We start from the raw sequence: 17,555 nt of genomic DNA, 5'->3' as shown, positions 1-17,555 counted from the left end.
AATAAAATATACAAATGTATGTATTTATTCCTGAATAAATTATATATTATAATATGCAATATATGCTGTGCTTCCCTGCACAGTGAATGAAATGCACACGTGAAAGAAAGCACAGATTTCTTTTCTGGGGGAAAAGAATCAAAATAGACTAACAAAAGCAAAAAGGATTTTGGGGGAGGAATAAATTGAAAGGAATGAATGAATATAAATAATAAAAGGGTACAGGCAACCCCCACTTAACACTCTTAACTGGTTCCAGGAAAACCAAGCATTAAGTGGAACCGCGTTAAGTGAAACTCATTTCCCCATAGACATTAATGTAAATAGAACTAATTGGTTACTGCTGCTTCTTACCAAAGCTTCTCACCATGGCCATTGCCTCTCCCCACCCCTCTACCTGCCTGCTGGCTGCTCCAGCCCCATGTGCCAGCTCACAGCCCACGCTCCTGCCAACTCTGGCACCACGGGGCCTCACACTCACTGCTTCTGTTTCTGTTTCCCTGCAAGGAAGACCAGCTTCGAAACTCAAAACATTTTGAAATGTTTCAAGTGTCCTTGTTTCGTTTCAAAGCCTTTCATTTCGATTTCGCTGTTTCAAGCTCAAAACGACTCAAAACAGTGTCAAAACAAAACACCCAATGATATTTTGCACAGCCCTGCTTGCCACTGGTTCCACATGTCAAGCCCCATAATGATACTCATGTCTAGGTAAATGTGGAAAGAAGACGAGAAAAGTAGAAATTAAGCAATGAAAAAAGCAACCCTTAGATCGTAGTATTTTGCTGACAGCACTGAGAGACTAACTGTGGCTCTAGGAAGATGTAAAAGATCAGTATGCACAAGCACCCTGGGGAAATGTTGTAAAGAAACTACCTGAAATCAAGCCAGCAACTCTCTCAACAACAGGAGGGTAACATTTTGACTGGTTTTAGACATAATTTCAAACCAATGTAATGATACAAGAAGCCTATAACCATACCTAGATATTGTACACACTTATATCTATGTTTTTTTTTGATAAAAGAACTGACCTAATAATGCAGATGTATCAAGAATCAGATTAAAGCATAGTTAAAAAGGTTGGCTGTTGGCAGCATGTTAGTTTGAACTCAGGAAATTCAACTATTGCTTCAAGGGAGGTTCTGATAAAAACTGTTTCAGGCAAATTATCTTTTATATCAGTTATGTTATTTCAGGGAAAGAAAGACAAAAAAAAAAAATCAGTACTGAATCACATACCTTTTGGACAGAAAAGAACTTTGAAGAGTAGGACATAATATCTGACATGTCTGTAGACTGGCAACAGATGATGAGGGTAGTTGACCCGACTGTAACTTGTCAGCATCAGATATGTTAGCATCAGAGCTAAGATGGCTCTTTGCATATTTTCTTCCAACTTTTGTCCTCAGGACATTTGTCAAGATAACTTTGGGATGCCTGCCATACATAACAAGAAACGACAAATACTACACTGAGTTCTGGACACAGAAACTTCTGGCTGAGTGTAGGTATCTTAATAGCTTGGTAACACCAAACATCAATAATACTAAGAAAGCATAATTTTGCCCACAGGCCTTTATAGTCATAAAAAACAAGATTCTCCACTGAGAAGCGAACAGTCTAACTCAAGCAGGTCACATCAGAATCAATGGTAACAGACCACATTAAGAAGCTGGGTAGTCAAACAGAGAGGGGACAGAAACATGACATTTGTAGAATTAAACAGCACATTAACAGTCTTGTCTTTGACATCTCACCTTAAGATTTTGCAGTTCCCTGTCCACACAATATTTCTCACCATAAAACTTTATGTGAAATTGAAATTGCAAAGCATTTGATAGAAGTATGGAGTGAAAAAAGTAATTTTCCTATTAACAGAAAGTCTCCAACAAAACAAAGCTTACTGTCAGATTGATTCACTCAAATGCCTGACCATCAGCGGTCAACCAGGTATCACAAAAAAACTCAGTACTTCATTCCAGTCCTTGGTCACAGCTCCCAGGTAACACTCTTCAAGCAACTGATTATGAAACTGAGATGAATTTACGTGTTAGATGAAATAAGCACCAAAGTTAAACCAATCAGATGACAAAATATATTGATCAGCAGTTAAAATGTTCAAGACTGTCACGAAACATCTGACATCATCAAAATCAACTTGCTGTCTTTTGTGGTTGCTGGCTGACTTCTCACTGTCCTCAAATTTTGTTGCTTATGCTTTACTATTTCCACAGTGACTTATTCCAAATAATAATAGACAGTCATTGCTTGTTTGTATCTGTTATGATTCTGTACATGTTGCCTCCTGGTTATTCACTGCATATTCCTCTTTCAGTATCATCTCTGAGTACTGATCTACTTGGGGCACGTTACAGCACAACATTCAGATGATGTCCAATTATTGTTCTTTGCACTCCTGTTCTATTCAGATGTACATATTCTCTTTTCAGAGTACCTTAGTATTTGCAGGGCTGTCATCAAGCTGCTGATGGAGCAGAGGTAGTCAGCGATGAGAAATATCTAGCTCCAGAAGAACAATTAGAGAAGACAAGAACTGCAAGTATTTCTTGTCTGGAGGAAGGAGAGAAGAGGGCTTGGCTGGATGTGAATGTGGTCTCTTCTTTTCATGAGGGTGAGGAGAAATATGTAGATTACAAGGGTCCAAAGACTGAACCAGAATTTAAATAAAGTTTTTTTTTTTTAATAGAGTTCAATGTAGAAAACAATGGATCAGAAACTGCATGAGGGCATGGATGGCACACTCTCTCTCAAATATTATGGCCTAAAGTGACAGTTGCAAGCAAACCTAACAAAGTCTGCTATGGTGAGGGTGAAAGTAAGGCTGGCAACAACAAGAAACAGCTACCATGCAAAGAGGAATTCTTTGTTATGAACAACAATTGCAAGCAAACTATTAAAGACTTTGTATGCAACATGAAGCAAAGCAGTACTGAAACAGAGTAAGAGTGTACTCAGCAACATACCTTTTGGACTGAAAAAGGTTTTGGAGAGGAGGGTTTAATATTTGCCAAATCTCTAGGCTGGCAACAGAAGACGAAGTTGGTAGATCTGACTGCACTTTGTCATCGTCAGATATATTAGCATCAGTTATAAGCTGGTTCTGTGTGTATTTTCTTCCTATTTCCGTCCTCAGGATATTCGTCAACATAACTTTGGGTTGCCTGTCATACATACAATAATATATGATGAATATGGCACTGATCTCTAGGTAAGGTACATGAATTCAACACAGCTTCGTTTAACAGATTTGTTATCCCTGCATTCTACTTCTAACTTCGGTTAGAGGTAAGTTTACTCAGTTGATGATTTACAGAAGTACTCTCTTTATAGATGGGGAGTTGGAACTGACTTCTGTGGCGATATGTCCTTCCAGGTTTTGCACTCAGCATCAGTGGCTACCTATAAACAAATGTGGATGTGTAGTAGTAACTCTGCTGTGTGACAATGTAGGAATTTCACTGCATCACCTCTACAGAGAGAGGAAGTGCCAGAGCCAAATGCAGTTTTGAAACTGTAGATTTGAGCTTGGACCTGAATACCAATGAGTGAAACCAGCTAGTTACACTGAAAAAACCTATTGAAATTGATAATACTGTAGTTTCTCACATATAACATGCTCCCTTTCCAATAAAATATGCATCTTGTTTTTGAAAGGCAGAATGAAAGCAAAAAAGATATTCCTTGAAAGCCTCTGCAAAGAGTAGGGGAAGAGGTGGCTGCAAGAGGAAGGCAGATGAGGAGCAAGTGTCCACAGCCAGAAGTTATGGAGTCCTGCATGAAGCACTTGCAGCTTTACTTTCCCTTTCTCCAGGCAGAGGATCAGGGAGCAGAAACTGCTGTTACTGTATTTCCTTGATTACAATATATACCTCACCGGAGCAGAATTATAGGGAAAAGATGCATGACTCATGAAAATATGGCAGGGGCTGGCAATTATTCAGGCTGGAGGACCACTTAACTTTTGGTGGGCTGTTGAGGGCCAGGGATATGTCAACTAGGGCTGCGCACAATTTTGGCAGCCATTTTGCTTAGGAGGTGTTTTGGGCTGTTTCAGCACCCAAAACACAGAATCCAAATCGAAACAGAAGGCTCAGAAACATCTCCAAAATGAAACAAGGCATCCAAAACGTTTCAGAAACGCTTCAGAAAATTTTGGCGTTTCAGAGCTGGGCTTGCAGGGAAACAGCTGTACGCTGCTGCCCTGCCACGCAACGTGGCTCCTCAGGGAGCAGAGATCCACACCAGGGGTCTCCTTACTGCTGCTGCCCACCTCTCACTGTCCCAGTGACACAGGGCTGCATGGGGTGGGCAGCAGCAGGGAGGAAACCCCCGGTGTGGATCTTTGCTCCCTGTGGAGCCAGGTTGTGCAGCAGGGCAGTGCTGGTCCCTGCTGTGCAACCTGGAGGGAGCAGAGAGCCAAGGCAGCGCAGGCAGGCAGTGGTGGCAAGGAAACTCCAGAGCAGATCTCCACTCTCTGAGCACCCAGGTTGCATGGCAGGGCAGTGCTGATCCCTGCCGCATGACCTGGTTCCAAAGAGAACAGATCTGAGGCAACGTGGGGCAGGCAGCAGCAGTGAGGAGACCCCAGCGTTGATCTCTTCTCTCTGCGGAGCTAGGTCGCAGAGCAGGGCACTGCTGGTCCCTGCCATGCAACCTGACTCCTCAGGGATCAGAGATCTGCGTGGGGTCTCCTTGGCTGCAGAGGGCAGTGGTCCCTCCCCCGGACAAGCCACCCATAGCTCCATCTGTTCCCCACTGAGGCTCTGCAGCCCCGCCCGGCTGGGCTTCGAAACAGATTCGGAGGAGATTTGGCAGAGCTGTATCTCCAAAATAGATTTGGCTGAAACGAAACAGGACAGTGATTCAAAACACTGAAAGGGATCACTGTCCTCTGAAACGGCGGAATCTGAAACCAAATCAAAACACAGCCATTTTGCACAGCTCTAATGCCAACTGATCCTATCCAGCCTGCTGCCTATTGCCGAAAGCCTGAGGAGAGAGGGCTGCACACTGCACCACTCTGCTCTGCTGCACCAGAAAAGTCAAAGAAATACAAAGTTTTAATAATAAAATTACTATTACCATCATCACAAGAGGAATTTATTTTTTAATCTAGACAAAAACATCTGTGTGAAAGAAACATGCTAGGGATGTGTGCAGGGCTCGGAAAAGATGGACTTTCAGCAGTTCCACACTGTGTTTTTGCAATTTTTTTGGCACATTCAGAATTTATTTTTCTTCAGTTAATTATCACATTAACAAAGACAACATAAAGATTACCTAGGAACTCTCTCACCTTTCTCCATTCAGTCCCATGCACCAACTTCCTTGTCACAAATCAGAATCTTGGCAGAATTATAAATTCTAGTTGACCTTAATAAAATTGCTACATTTTGGAACAACTCTGTAGGCATGCAGTAATCTACATGCATGCAGTAATCTATGTGCAAACCTTGTCATGCCTTTCACAGACCAGGTACCATTCAGGGTCACTGAACCTTGATTGCTCCTTTGAAAAAGGCAAACCCTCAAGACCATGGGATGGACACATCCATCCCATATGAAACTAGTTCTTCCTGAACTTCTCTGCAGGTTGGATTTGGGGACTGCAAAATTCTTAGACATGAGAAAAATAATCAGGTGTTAACAATGAGTGTTAAAAACCAACAGAACAGACCTGAAGAGACATGGAGTTAAAGGGACTCAGGGACACAGAAGGCAAGGCAGGAGTGGAATATGTTTTCATAACACAAGAACCCTGTTCAATTACATGGCTAGGTGTAAAGGAACAAGAGACAAACTCCATAAGAAGAGGAGAAACTATATCCTGGGCAGGGATCCAAGGCTCACTAGATGCATCTGACCAAGGTTAATAAATGTTCCAGAGTAGTGAAGAAATTGAGGCAAACACATACATGTAGGCTTTTGTTATGTTATCTAGGTCTGTGTATTTTTTGGGTTGCCTAAAGTAAAAAAGTTGCTTGTTTTAGGAACCCCTCACAAAGTTTGTGCCTCTTATTCAATTACCATGTGCCCCTGATGTGGTGAACCACAAATACCCACTGTCCAAAGGCTGGAGCTCAGTGGAACAGTGTGCTTAATCTTTTCCAAAATCAGCCCCCATCACTGGAGGCCCACAGCAGCTGAGCCATGAGGTTTTATTTCCATGGAAAAGTCTGCACTCAGTCAGCATACAAGAGAAAGCAAAGAGAGAGCCATTGCTGCAGTCTGCTCAGACTAAAGGAAAGACTAACAGCATGCTGTAGTACGTGAACACAACTAACTTGTGCACAGCCAGCTACAAGAAACTCAGCTGGACTTATCTGACATCCCAATTTACCAAGGGAAGCAAAACTAAAAAAAACAAAACCTTCTTTCTCAGGTAAGTTTTCTTGAACAAGCAGTTCTACTTTTTGGGGGAAAGTTGGGTTTTTTTTGGCTTGGTACTACCATCTTAAGCCCTGTTTGCTTTGTCAGAAGAGCTCAAACTGAAAGGACCTACATTTAGCCATTTTTTATTTGTCCATTTTTAAAGTGTGCCAGTCTTTTAAAGCATGCCTTACCCAACCCCCAAAACTGTACAAAAATACATGCCAACAGCTTTTATTATGAAAGTATCCCTAAAACGATGCACATATGTATATGAGAAATCTGACAAGCAGATTTCAAAATTCAGTTGCTAAAGGCTCATTAAGTTTAACATTTCTAAATTAATTAAACATACTCTGAAGTTGTCTTTGCATTAACCAACTTACACATTTTTCCTTTCGATAAAAAAAGCACACACACTATATATAGATATATCTATAGACAGATATCTATATATAGTGTGTGTATTTTTTTTTTTTTTTTTTAACTGAAAGGAAAAGATGTGTAAGTTGGTTAATGCAAAGACAACTACCAGATGCTGCCTCATATGAGCTGATCTGCCCTGTGCCCTACTGGAACTGAATCCAGGTAGGGGCCTGGGGCAGATCAGCTGGTGCGTGGACCCTTCCCCGGCCCAGTCCCTGCCCAAACTGATCTGCCCCAGCCCCGCTGGCCCCAGGCAGCAGCACCCAGCTCCTGTCAGCTGGCAGGCAGATCGAGGGCCCACTAGCACCCTCAGGAGGACTACAGGGGCTGTGCCAGAGTCCTCCTGGGGGGTGCATGCCGCCGATCTGCCTGCCAGGTGACAGGAGCCAGGTGTTGCTGCCTGGGGCCAGTGGTAGCACTGATCTTCCCGGCACTAGGAGTGGGCTGTGCCTAGTGCTGGTCTGTCATCTGGCAGGCAGATCAGGGGCCTGCACCCCCAGGAGGACTCTGGCACAGCCGCTGCCTGGCACCGGTGGCAGCAGTGATCTTCCCAGAGCTGGTCCCAAGCGGCAACACTCAGCTTCCCTCATCTGGCAGGCAGATTAGGGGTTCACACCCCCAGGAGGACTCAGGCACAACCCAGGCAGCCCTCCCAGGGGTGTGGGTGAGCCTCCAATCTGCCTGGCCGCTGCATTTTATGTTTCCCCATAATAACCTAAGGGCAAAACATCAAAACAGCGTTGAAACAGAAAAACAGTTTCAATGAAACAAAACGAAACTTGAAACGAAACACTGTTCCATTGAATCGTCAAAATGGAAGTCGAATTGGAGCAATGCTGTTGCACACAGCCCTAGTGTATATACACATACACATGCACACACCCATCAGCAACTCTGACTGGGGAAGAGGATTGAAGTGGCAGTTGGGGAGTGTGTGGGGATTACCTTGTCGCATGTCTGCCAAAATGGTTGGTCCCCATTGATATATTAGGAATCAGCAGTGAAGAGTTCTTTGCTTTCTGATTGTAGTCCAAAAGAAAGTGGAGCATAGGCAGCTGAAGAGAAGTGCCACCTTCCCTTTCTTTACTCAGGACAATACAAGATTTTAAGTATGAAACCTATAGTGTCTGAAAAGGATATTCCCCTTTTGTCTCATGACTGGAAGAGCATTTGATCTGAACAGACACCAAACCAAACAGCAGGTCAAAGTTATTGAGTTTTTGCATCATTTCTACATTAGAGATGGCAAAATGCATATAATCTTATTTTATGCAATTAGGTTCTGGGCCCTCATCTGAATACTTGTGAGTAAAGCCTAGTGGGACTCCATGTGACTGCAGGGGCCCAGCTGCAATAGAAGGGCGTTACTGACTAAAGATTATTAGAAGAGGATAAAATCCTGAGCTCATTTTAACCTCTATGAATGGTGAAGGGCCCTGGGAGTATATTTGTCAGGGAGCAGGAGTAGTGCATAAGTTAAAGGAGCCAGGCACAGTTATCCTCCCTTGTGATGAGATCCTAATAACGTGTGGTTTGACTGGATGCAATGAGACACAACTTTAATCTAAAAAAATAAATAAATTGAAAAAGTCCCCCAAAGTGATCTTGGTGATGAGAGAGAACATTACAATGCGTATCTGATCTTACTAAACACTAAGGGACCCTGATTCAGGAAGCTACTTAAACATGTAACTGAAGCTGAAGAACTGCGCCACGCAGAGGCATAACCAGTAAGTTTTGTGCCCACGGAAAACCCTGCTGGAGAGGCAGAGGACAGAGGGAAAGGGGTACCACTGCACACTGCAAGGGAAAAGCAGGAGTCTTAGTGGCTCTCAAAAAATGTTCCTGGCTGCTGCATGGTCTGACTCTGGTTATTGTTGCTATAGCCACATCAGTGTCTGTGCATCCAGCTGCTGTTTCTCCAACAGCAACAGCATGGGCACCAACTGCTGCCAGGGCATTGACTCCCCAAAGTGGAAGGGGTCCTATTATGTTGGTGCACAGGGTTGGTGACCCACTTGCCTCCCCACTTTATTCCCCCACATATTATGCTACCAACCCCACAGACTTTAATGGGACTACTTCTGTACTTTTATATTAGGCCTGTGTTTAAGTATCTTGTTAAAATCAAAGCCTAAATTAGGTGGATCACAAATTACTGAACATTTATTTTGATGGATGCTCTATACAACAATAGTCTCCTAAAGAGTTTAAAAGGGAGAAAGGATTCTTGAATCATGAGACAGCGAGATCTGAAATGCTGGGTATTTTTAATGAGCTTATAAGGTTAGCAAAGGAACAAGAAAAAGAAATTGGTTCTGGAACATGATGCATTTCTGCATTTTCTTTAGATGGGTATGCTAGAAATATATTTCTTTCCACCAAAAAAAGGTCACATGAAACCTTAAATCCAAATATTGCATTTAATTGCATAAGCAATTCTAGGCACAAATAGTATTAGGCCTTCAGGTGCAGATACCAGCGCAGTAAACAGGGATAAATTTTCTGGAACCTGCAGCATGTCCCAGTATCCATATTAGCATTTGTTGTAACCTGCCCACTGCATAATTCATGCAAAGCCTGGTAAAAGGTTATTATTTTGCAAAGAAACAAGGAATACTTCATTATAAAAAAGTGATGGTAGACTTCCATTTGGTTTTATTATATAGGTGCTACTTGACTGCGAAATCTCTGACTTACTAGAAAAGATTTGAGATGTAAAACAGTTATAATTTATGGGCCAGTTTTCATCTTGAGGGATCTCAACCATGTCAAACAACTCTTTGACAGGTTCCAGATCCTTCAATGGATTGGCTTAGTGGGTACCAGCATGCTTGTAATAGTTAACCAGAGCACCCTTAATTTATATACATTTGGATTTTGGCCTTTCTAAAACATCTGAATAACTTTATGGAATCTATGAATGTAAAAGTCTGGGGCTGTAAAAGTCTGGGGGTTTTGGTGGGGGGAAGGAGGGAAGATTAATACTCCAAAGTATGCATTTGGTTGGCGACTAAAAGCACTACCAGCACCCAAAGGACAGAGCATCTCATCCTACCTGGAATTATTCGAACTCAACACAGCAGACATTTATAGCCTGATTTTCAAGGCAATTTAACATGCATACCTTGTATGGGCTCCGGGTTCTACAAAGTCAATGGAAATTGGTGGCACAGAGCATTTCTGGAAAAATCTTGACACAAAAGATTGAGAGCACAGAGGATTGTGACAGAGCCTCGCCTGCCTGCCTTTAGTAACTGTGGAATTTGGGGCACAAAATCACCAGTTACCAAAAAAACCCACAAAGATTATGCATGTGGTCCAAAATAGTGTCAGACAGAGATACTTGGGCTAGATCTGCGTACACAAGACCCAGAACTCTAAATTCTGAATCTGTAAACTCATGTTGGTATAGTGCTGCAGCTAGACTAACTGGTGCTGCTGAGCTGAGTTTTATTACCCTAGGAATAACACCATATTAATACAGTTATATTGTTACCTGTTCCAGAGTTACTGTATAGGGTTACTTTGGGCATCTCTGCATAGCACTATTTAGACTAGCAGTTTCCAATGCGGTGCCTGCAGGTCCCATGGTGCCTTCCGAGGTTTATTCAGGTGCCCGCACACATTTCCCCAAACAGTAAAAATCATTATACCAACAAAAATGCAGTCATATAGGCACCTGCTGGTTTTTCTTTTAAATTCGAATGTGCCCTTAGGCATATAAACACTGGGAACCCCTGATCTAGACATATCCATAGTGCATAAACATTGCTGTAGTAGAGAAGTCACATGATAGCAAACAAAAAAGACAGATTACTCTCTTGCAGGGGGGAAAAAAAAGGAATGCCAGCTACACAAAAGGTAAACCCACTGGGCAGGTATGACAAAGAACTGGCACAACAATCAGTATGGCGACTTCTTGGGAAATGAAACTGAAACCAAATATTATTCATTCCAAACACCAACCCTTGCCCTTCTCAGCCTCATCTGTCCCTAAGTAAATACACACCCTTACATACAAGAGAAAAGCCAGAAAAAATGTGATAGCGATAGCTACACGTAAGAACAAACAACTGAAAAAAACCAACACAATAAGGAACATGCGTCAAAGTTTATATATAGGACCTTTAGTCAAAGGACATCAAAGCACTGCACAATGCTGGAAGAGTATTTATATACATTACAGAGGATGATACTATGGTTAGCTCTTTGCATGACTCTGGTCATCAGTTAGGGATAGCACCCTAGTCTCCCTGATCCAACTTCACTACTTAAAGCCCATTGTTAAAGCTGCTTCCACCAATACTCAGTGGCTCAATTTGTTTCTTTCCTGCAGAACCCACCACTCTTCTTCCTCACACTGTTATACACATACCAGGGTCAAAACCACTGGCTCCAGTACGTTCTATTTTACTTTGGTATAAGTGTAACCAAAAATCAGGTGATGGTGCAGCCTTTAACAAGTGGGCTGATGATTACAGCCCTACGTCGCTCCTTCAAGCCTGTGCCTGTGCCACCAGCAGCAAACCAGAACTCTTCTATAATATATTCTGCAAACCACATAAGTTTCAATGAAGGAAGCCCATGCACCACTTCAGGATCCTAAGGCAGTACCACATAAGAGATCTGAATGACTATCTGGTGCTGCTGGCCTTCAAAATGATGTGGCTGACAAGCTGTTTAAATTTAGTTATTTGAGCTCTTGACCTACATGCAGAGGTAACAAAGTCCCTTTGTGCCCTCTTGAGTTCAAAGGAATGAGACTTTCATTTAGGAAAATAAGAGGAAAACCACTGAGCATGTTCAGAGGGCACTGATGATTTAAAAAGCCTGTGTTTTTCCTTCCCCTGCTCCAAGAATGCACTGCTGCCTTGCAGTTAAGGATTCAGGGACAGGGAATCATTATCCCCCAAAGGGGCTGACAGGTAACTGATAGTGTTGTCACAAAGCTTTGACTCTTCAAGTTGCGACCTCACCCAGTGATGTGAACTCCAGTTAAATGTTTATAGTAACAGATGACAGAAACATCATGCACCTTTTTTAATAGGTCCACATATTACTACAAAACTTCTCCTGAGAGAGAGAACTAGACACACCAGAACTAAAAGCCTGAACCAGAAAAATAGCTCAGTCACTGGCAGGTACTGATCAACTGATATCTATAATTTCTAGTTCCAGACCCTGATAACTGCCTTAAAGAATTTTACCATTTGTAAATATCTACTTCCTTCTAAAGTTAAGAGTTTTAGTCTATTATAAGTCACATCTTCACATCCGGTGGGGAAAATGAAGTAGAAAAACTTCTACATCAGACATTTAACATTCTATTTTATATATTCCCTCCTTACTTTTGTCAGTATTCATCTTCTGTTTAAACAAATACTGATTCTCTTAGAATCCATGATCCCCACCCCACCCTCCAGTTTGGTCACACAATAAAAATCACAATTCTGATTGTATCCATTGGGAGGAAAGTTGCATATTTTAGTGAAACATTCATGAGAGGCTCTTGCTGAAGAAAGGGTGAAGTTCATTTAACAGGATAAATATTTCTCCATAAATATTACTCTTAAACAAAATCTAAAAAAAAAAAAAAAAAGCATAGTTTATTTGCTACTTTACTATACAATTAAATCACCCTTTTTATCAATATATCTGCAATGAGTTTGGGGAAAAATATTTAACCCAGGAGCACACAACAATATCTCAAAAAGAAAAGTGAAAAAGTAACTTAGTATTCAATCCCAAGTGTACTTTTTTTTCCCTTAACCCTTCTGAAGTCAAAAAGTAGTTCAAAAGGTTTACTGCAACAGACCAAGAACATGTTATTGAATCAACAGTGGACATCAAGTACTCCCCACTGAAATACACAGCCAGGAAACAAGAGTTCCACTAGCAGCAGTTACTGCAGCTTTTAAGTTATATAGGGTGGACTAACAGTGTTTCTCAACCTGTGGTATGCATACCCCTGGGGGTACACAAGACATGGGCAGGGGGTACGCAGGTGCTGTGTCTTGGTCTTTGCCTGCTTGGGCCAGAAATTCCAGCCACTGCCCCTCCCACCAAGTCTGGGGCGCTTTCACTCCAAAGCATCGGTGTGCTGAGGGACAGGGAAGGACGAGGCACACAGGCTGCTTTGTCCCAGGCTGCGGTGGAACAAGTGGGACTTCTGGTTTCGTTTTTGCCGCGTCAGTCGGCAGGGGGTACATAAAGTACCAAAGTTTGAGAACCACTGGACTGGAAAAGTTTCACAATCTGCTAGCTGTTCTGTTGTAGTTAAATTACAAAGAAGCATTCAGTGGTATCAAAGCAAAAGCTGACTTTTATGCCTTTGGGAAAGCAAAAAGTTAACTTCAGGTTATGATAAGCACACTTCTTACCTGCAACTCTTTGGAGCACTCAGGGCATAAACATAAGGCTAAATGATTACACAAAATACTTTTTAGGGCACATAATCATTGAAGTCTAAGTGCAGAATCACCTTTTATCCAATGACACTGAGCGTGTGTCTGTCCTAATTCTTCTTTCACAGCTGTTCCCCCCCATAAAACATCTTCCTACAAAGAAGACACTTCCTAAGTTAGTTGAATTTTCTAACTTATTCTATACCAATTCATGCACTTGAAGCAACTAGAAAAAACTAGTACTGGGGTATTAGCCCCTGTTAGCCAAGATCTGGCATAATGGGCTCCCCACAGGTTTGGAAGTTGAGATTTGGCAAGAGGCAGCATCATTAATAGCTGCATCTCCAGGAGCCAGGACAAATAACATTGTCACTGCTTGCCACCACCAAATTTCCCGACCTGCAGGCAAGATCTACGGCTGTATCATCTGGCCCATGGGGCTGGAAATGGGGTTGGAAGAGCAGTGCTTACCACAGCTCCAGACACTGCAGCTGTTAATGCTTTTGCCACTAAATTCCAGGCCAAGTGACATGGCTCTGCACTCCAAATCTGGCCCGTGGACCAGTCTTACAGCATCCATCCCGCCCATGGGATCAGAAGACTTGGGTACCACCAACTTAGCTGTTTAAATACTGTAGACTTAATTCTAATAAGACATCAAAATACTTCTTAACTACTGTCAACAAGATGGCACCTTAGAGGCCAACTCATTTAGAAATGTATAAGCTTTTACAGGCAGCAGCATACATCAGATACTCTCCTAGTGTATTTACAGCATCTAACAAATCTTATGCATTTCTGAATGAGCTCGTCTCCAAGGCTGCTAACAGATGTGAAAAAAACAAAATGAAAATAAAAACCAGCACTTTACTAGAAGAGGAAGCTCGTTAGTTCAACCTGACTCCCAAGCATCTGTACAGATCAGGCACTTCAGTGGGGCTTTTTGGTGTTTATCTAAACCAGCTATTAGACAAAAGTGCCAAAAAGCCCTGTTCATAGAATCATAGAAGTAGGGTCGGAAAGGACCTTGTAGATCTTCAAGTCCGACCCCCAGTCTGGGCAAGAGAAAAATTGGGCTCAAATGACTCCAGCCAGGTAGGCATCAAGCCTCTTCTTAAAGACCCCCAGGGTAGGAGCCAGCACCACTTCCCTTGGAAGTTGGTTCCAGATCCTAGCTGCCCTGACTGTGAAGTAGTTCTTACAGATGTCTAATCTAAGAACTACTGTTGAAACACCCAATCTATACAGATGTTGAGTGAGCTGGGTCAAACTAACACAAGGCCTCTTCTGGGCATGTACTGCACTTGGTGTGGGGCTACATCGAGCTGAAAGTAGAGTGCTGTTGGGTTTTTTTTCCAACATCTGTGAGCAGCCTAAGATGCTACCCTACCCTGCCTTCTGGCTAACCTCAGACTGATATGTTTAACTACCTCTCTCAATTGTCAACAAGTGATTCAGTTTTACCAGTTTCACTTCCTTTGCATGCGATTTCATAACAAGCTTTGGGTCACAGCTGCAGAGTAGATATTTTTATGCAATTCACTCTTAAGATTTAAGAGATGGAAATGTACCTATACCAAAAAATCCACTAGTATAATACAGAATTTCAGGCCATGCCATTGACCCAATTAAGAGGTCTGAGAACACGTACATAATTTCTCAACACCTAAGCCTAGCTAACTTTTTTTTTGACAGTTGATAAAACTAAACATTTTTATGACTGACAACAGATGCATGCATGACATGCATACAGATATAAACACAACATGTACTGAAATAATAATCTGAACATAAGGGTATCAAAGTTAAAAGGTATGAATTACTCTTGTTACATCTGCATAGCAGTTGGACACTGAGATCAAGTCAGGTGCAAAACATTACAACAAAGCAAAGCTTATCATTTCACACATCTCTAACTGGTCAGCTCAACCTGGGCTTTCTAACAAAGAAAAAACTACTTCTTGCATGTCCTTAATCACTGGCTGGAGACCTGTTTCCAAGAGAAGGTGACAACACTCAATATACAGACTCCTATCATTGGAGTCTGTATACAAGCATATTGTAAGAGTAATAGGATCTAGTTTTTATTAGAATCATATCTTACCCAATTATGGATCTTTCACCAAAGTCATGTCTGTCAAAGTCTCTTTGTCTTTTCCTGTTTGGAGAAGAGCCCCGATTCCTCGCCCTTAATTTCCCCTAAAAATCAAAAATAATTGTAGTAATGAAATTAAAACAAATTATTATGGTGACTAATGTCTGGATGGGTGGAAGAGTGGGTGAACAATGATACAAACGTGAAACAACAAAACTGATTATGTACAGCAGATCAGCAAAAAGTACCGGACACTCAGTTTGCCCAAGAAATACACTGTACGTGAAACCAATATGATTACCAGAATCTTTACTGACTACCCCTTTCTCTAAGTTAGATGTTTACACTCAAGAAGGCAAGATTTTGCTTTATGAATCTGAATAAGAAATGTACATTTAACTATCATAACTACACGACAATATCCTTTGACTTTTTTGCCTAGTTTTGTTGGGTTGCTTTTCTAAATTATACAGGCTCTAGCAAATTAGAGCACATTCCAACAGCTACTTGTTTTTTGCATTGATCATAAACTGAATAATAGTGCTAGCCTCCTAGCATATTAGTAAAGCTTCTAGTACCTCTCTAACTGGAGAAACATGTGTTGTTATGACTGTTGATGTGCAACACCATCTGCACCCCCTTCTCAAAATCCTAGATCCACCCATGTACACTTGTGCCAAATCTCACAATATTTCTTGCTTATTATCCAGTCCCACTTTCTGGAGTCAAACCACTAACTGAGAAACTCATTTAAAACATCAAATCTCTGGCTCTCATGATTACAGGGGAAGTCCTAAACAGGACCTGTGCAAAATCAAAAGGCGCCTATACACATGGAGCAAGGCTGCTCTGATGCACTGTAATTACATAAATAATTACATAAATAAGCTGAACTTATGATTTTTGAATAGTCTGAACTGCAGTCAGGACTCAAGCTAAGAAATGCCCACACCTAGGAGGATCTCAGACACCAGGCAGAGCTGCTTCCAATTCAGTGATTGCCTGCACACAGTCATGCAGCTGCAGTATTGGGACTTTATTTTTGACAGATAAAAAGATGGGGGTGTGCAATTTTCAAACACACAAGAATGGACAAGGCACTCCTAATGCAGCTGATTCTGAAAAAATTTCATCTAGGGTAGATGTAGATGGTAAGCAGCTTTCATTTACCTCTTGTGAAGGGCAGTCCAAATGGTGGGAGTCTGAGAGCCTTGACAGAGGGGACTGAACATGGCCTTCCTCTGGCTTGCTGCCTGGTTTCTTCTTTGGTATTCGAAACTGAAAGAAGAGGATATTACTTCCATACATTCATTATCTGCATTAAAGCTAAATGATACAAGGTGCTAAGAATTTACCTAGTGCCATTTACAAACATCTTTTCTGCCCTTAGATCATGAACAAACATGGAAAAACTGACCTGTAATTTTAATTTGAAGGAAGCATTCTTTATGAAGCTCCTAGCACTAGTACGTATGGGACACTGGAAAGCTAGCCTTATATCTCAAATCAGTTAAAAAAAACAAGTAAACAAAAAACCCCCACCTTTCCACTCAATTTACTGTACTGATAATTTTATGTGTGTGTCCAACTCACCTCTCTTCTGATTAAATTAAATTCATCTCTAACTCAGAGGTTAAGGGGAGAATAGAGAGAAAATACACAATCTTTAAAGAAATTACGTTGCATTCTAAATGCTCTAAAGATATCTCATTCAAGAACAATTTTATTATTACAGCGTTATTGACAGTAGGTGCATCTACACGCTTGTTAATGCGCTGTAATTACTTAATGTGCCATAATCGGTGCTACTGCACATTAGTGCAAATGCTTTTTTGTGACACTTGATGCTCTTTGGAATAATTCACTGAGCATTAGAGCATTAACACGGTTTTTGCCAACCGCGCCAACATGCAGTACACCGCCAATGTGCAGTCTCCTGTAGATGTGCTCAGGATAACTGATATACAGATACTGAAGTGGGCTCAAGGCAGCATGTATTTCCATTTGCAACTTTAATCAAATAAACCTGTCTTTTTTTTTTTTTTTTTTTTTTTTTACAGAAAAAAAAGCAAGTAAGGATATCAGTCATTTTTGACAGCTCGACCAAAAATAAAAAAAAAAATCAGAAAAATCATGTGATTATTCTGTAGAAAATAATCCAATCCCTGAATATAAAAGTATGAAGTTCAAAACAAAAACCAGACAATTGAATTCCTGTCTTGACAGTTCAAGCTAAA

General features: G+C 41.4%; 1 protein-coding gene across 2 annotated transcripts in view; it reads right to left on the bottom strand.

The window, feature by feature from the left end:
• Positions 1-17,555, bottom strand: part of SENP7 (SUMO1/sentrin specific peptidase 7) — a 66,281-nt gene that overhangs the window by 44,581 nt on the left and 4,145 nt on the right. The window contains exons 3-6 of one of the 2 annotated variants that reach the window (XM_019528644.1): positions 16,489-16,596; positions 15,328-15,422; positions 2,985-3,182; positions 1,240-1,437 (exon numbers count right to left, since the gene is read on the bottom strand). In XM_019528644.1, coding sequence (XP_019384189.1) covers positions 1,240-1,437; positions 2,985-3,182; positions 15,328-15,422; positions 16,489-16,596 — 599 coding nt within the window. The remainder of the gene's footprint in view (positions 1-1,239; positions 1,438-2,984; positions 3,183-15,327; positions 15,423-16,488; positions 16,597-17,555) is intronic. The other variant, XM_019528645.1, reaches the window with a different exon arrangement.

The sequence above is a fragment of the Crocodylus porosus genome, unplaced genomic scaffold, assembly GCF_001723895.1.
Source record: "Crocodylus porosus isolate Cpor-Errol unplaced genomic scaffold, CroPor_comp1, whole genome shotgun sequence".
Classification (NCBI taxonomy): Eukaryota; Metazoa; Chordata; order Crocodylia; family Crocodylidae; genus Crocodylus; species Crocodylus porosus.
This window is presented reverse-complemented; position numbering and strand designations above follow the sequence as displayed.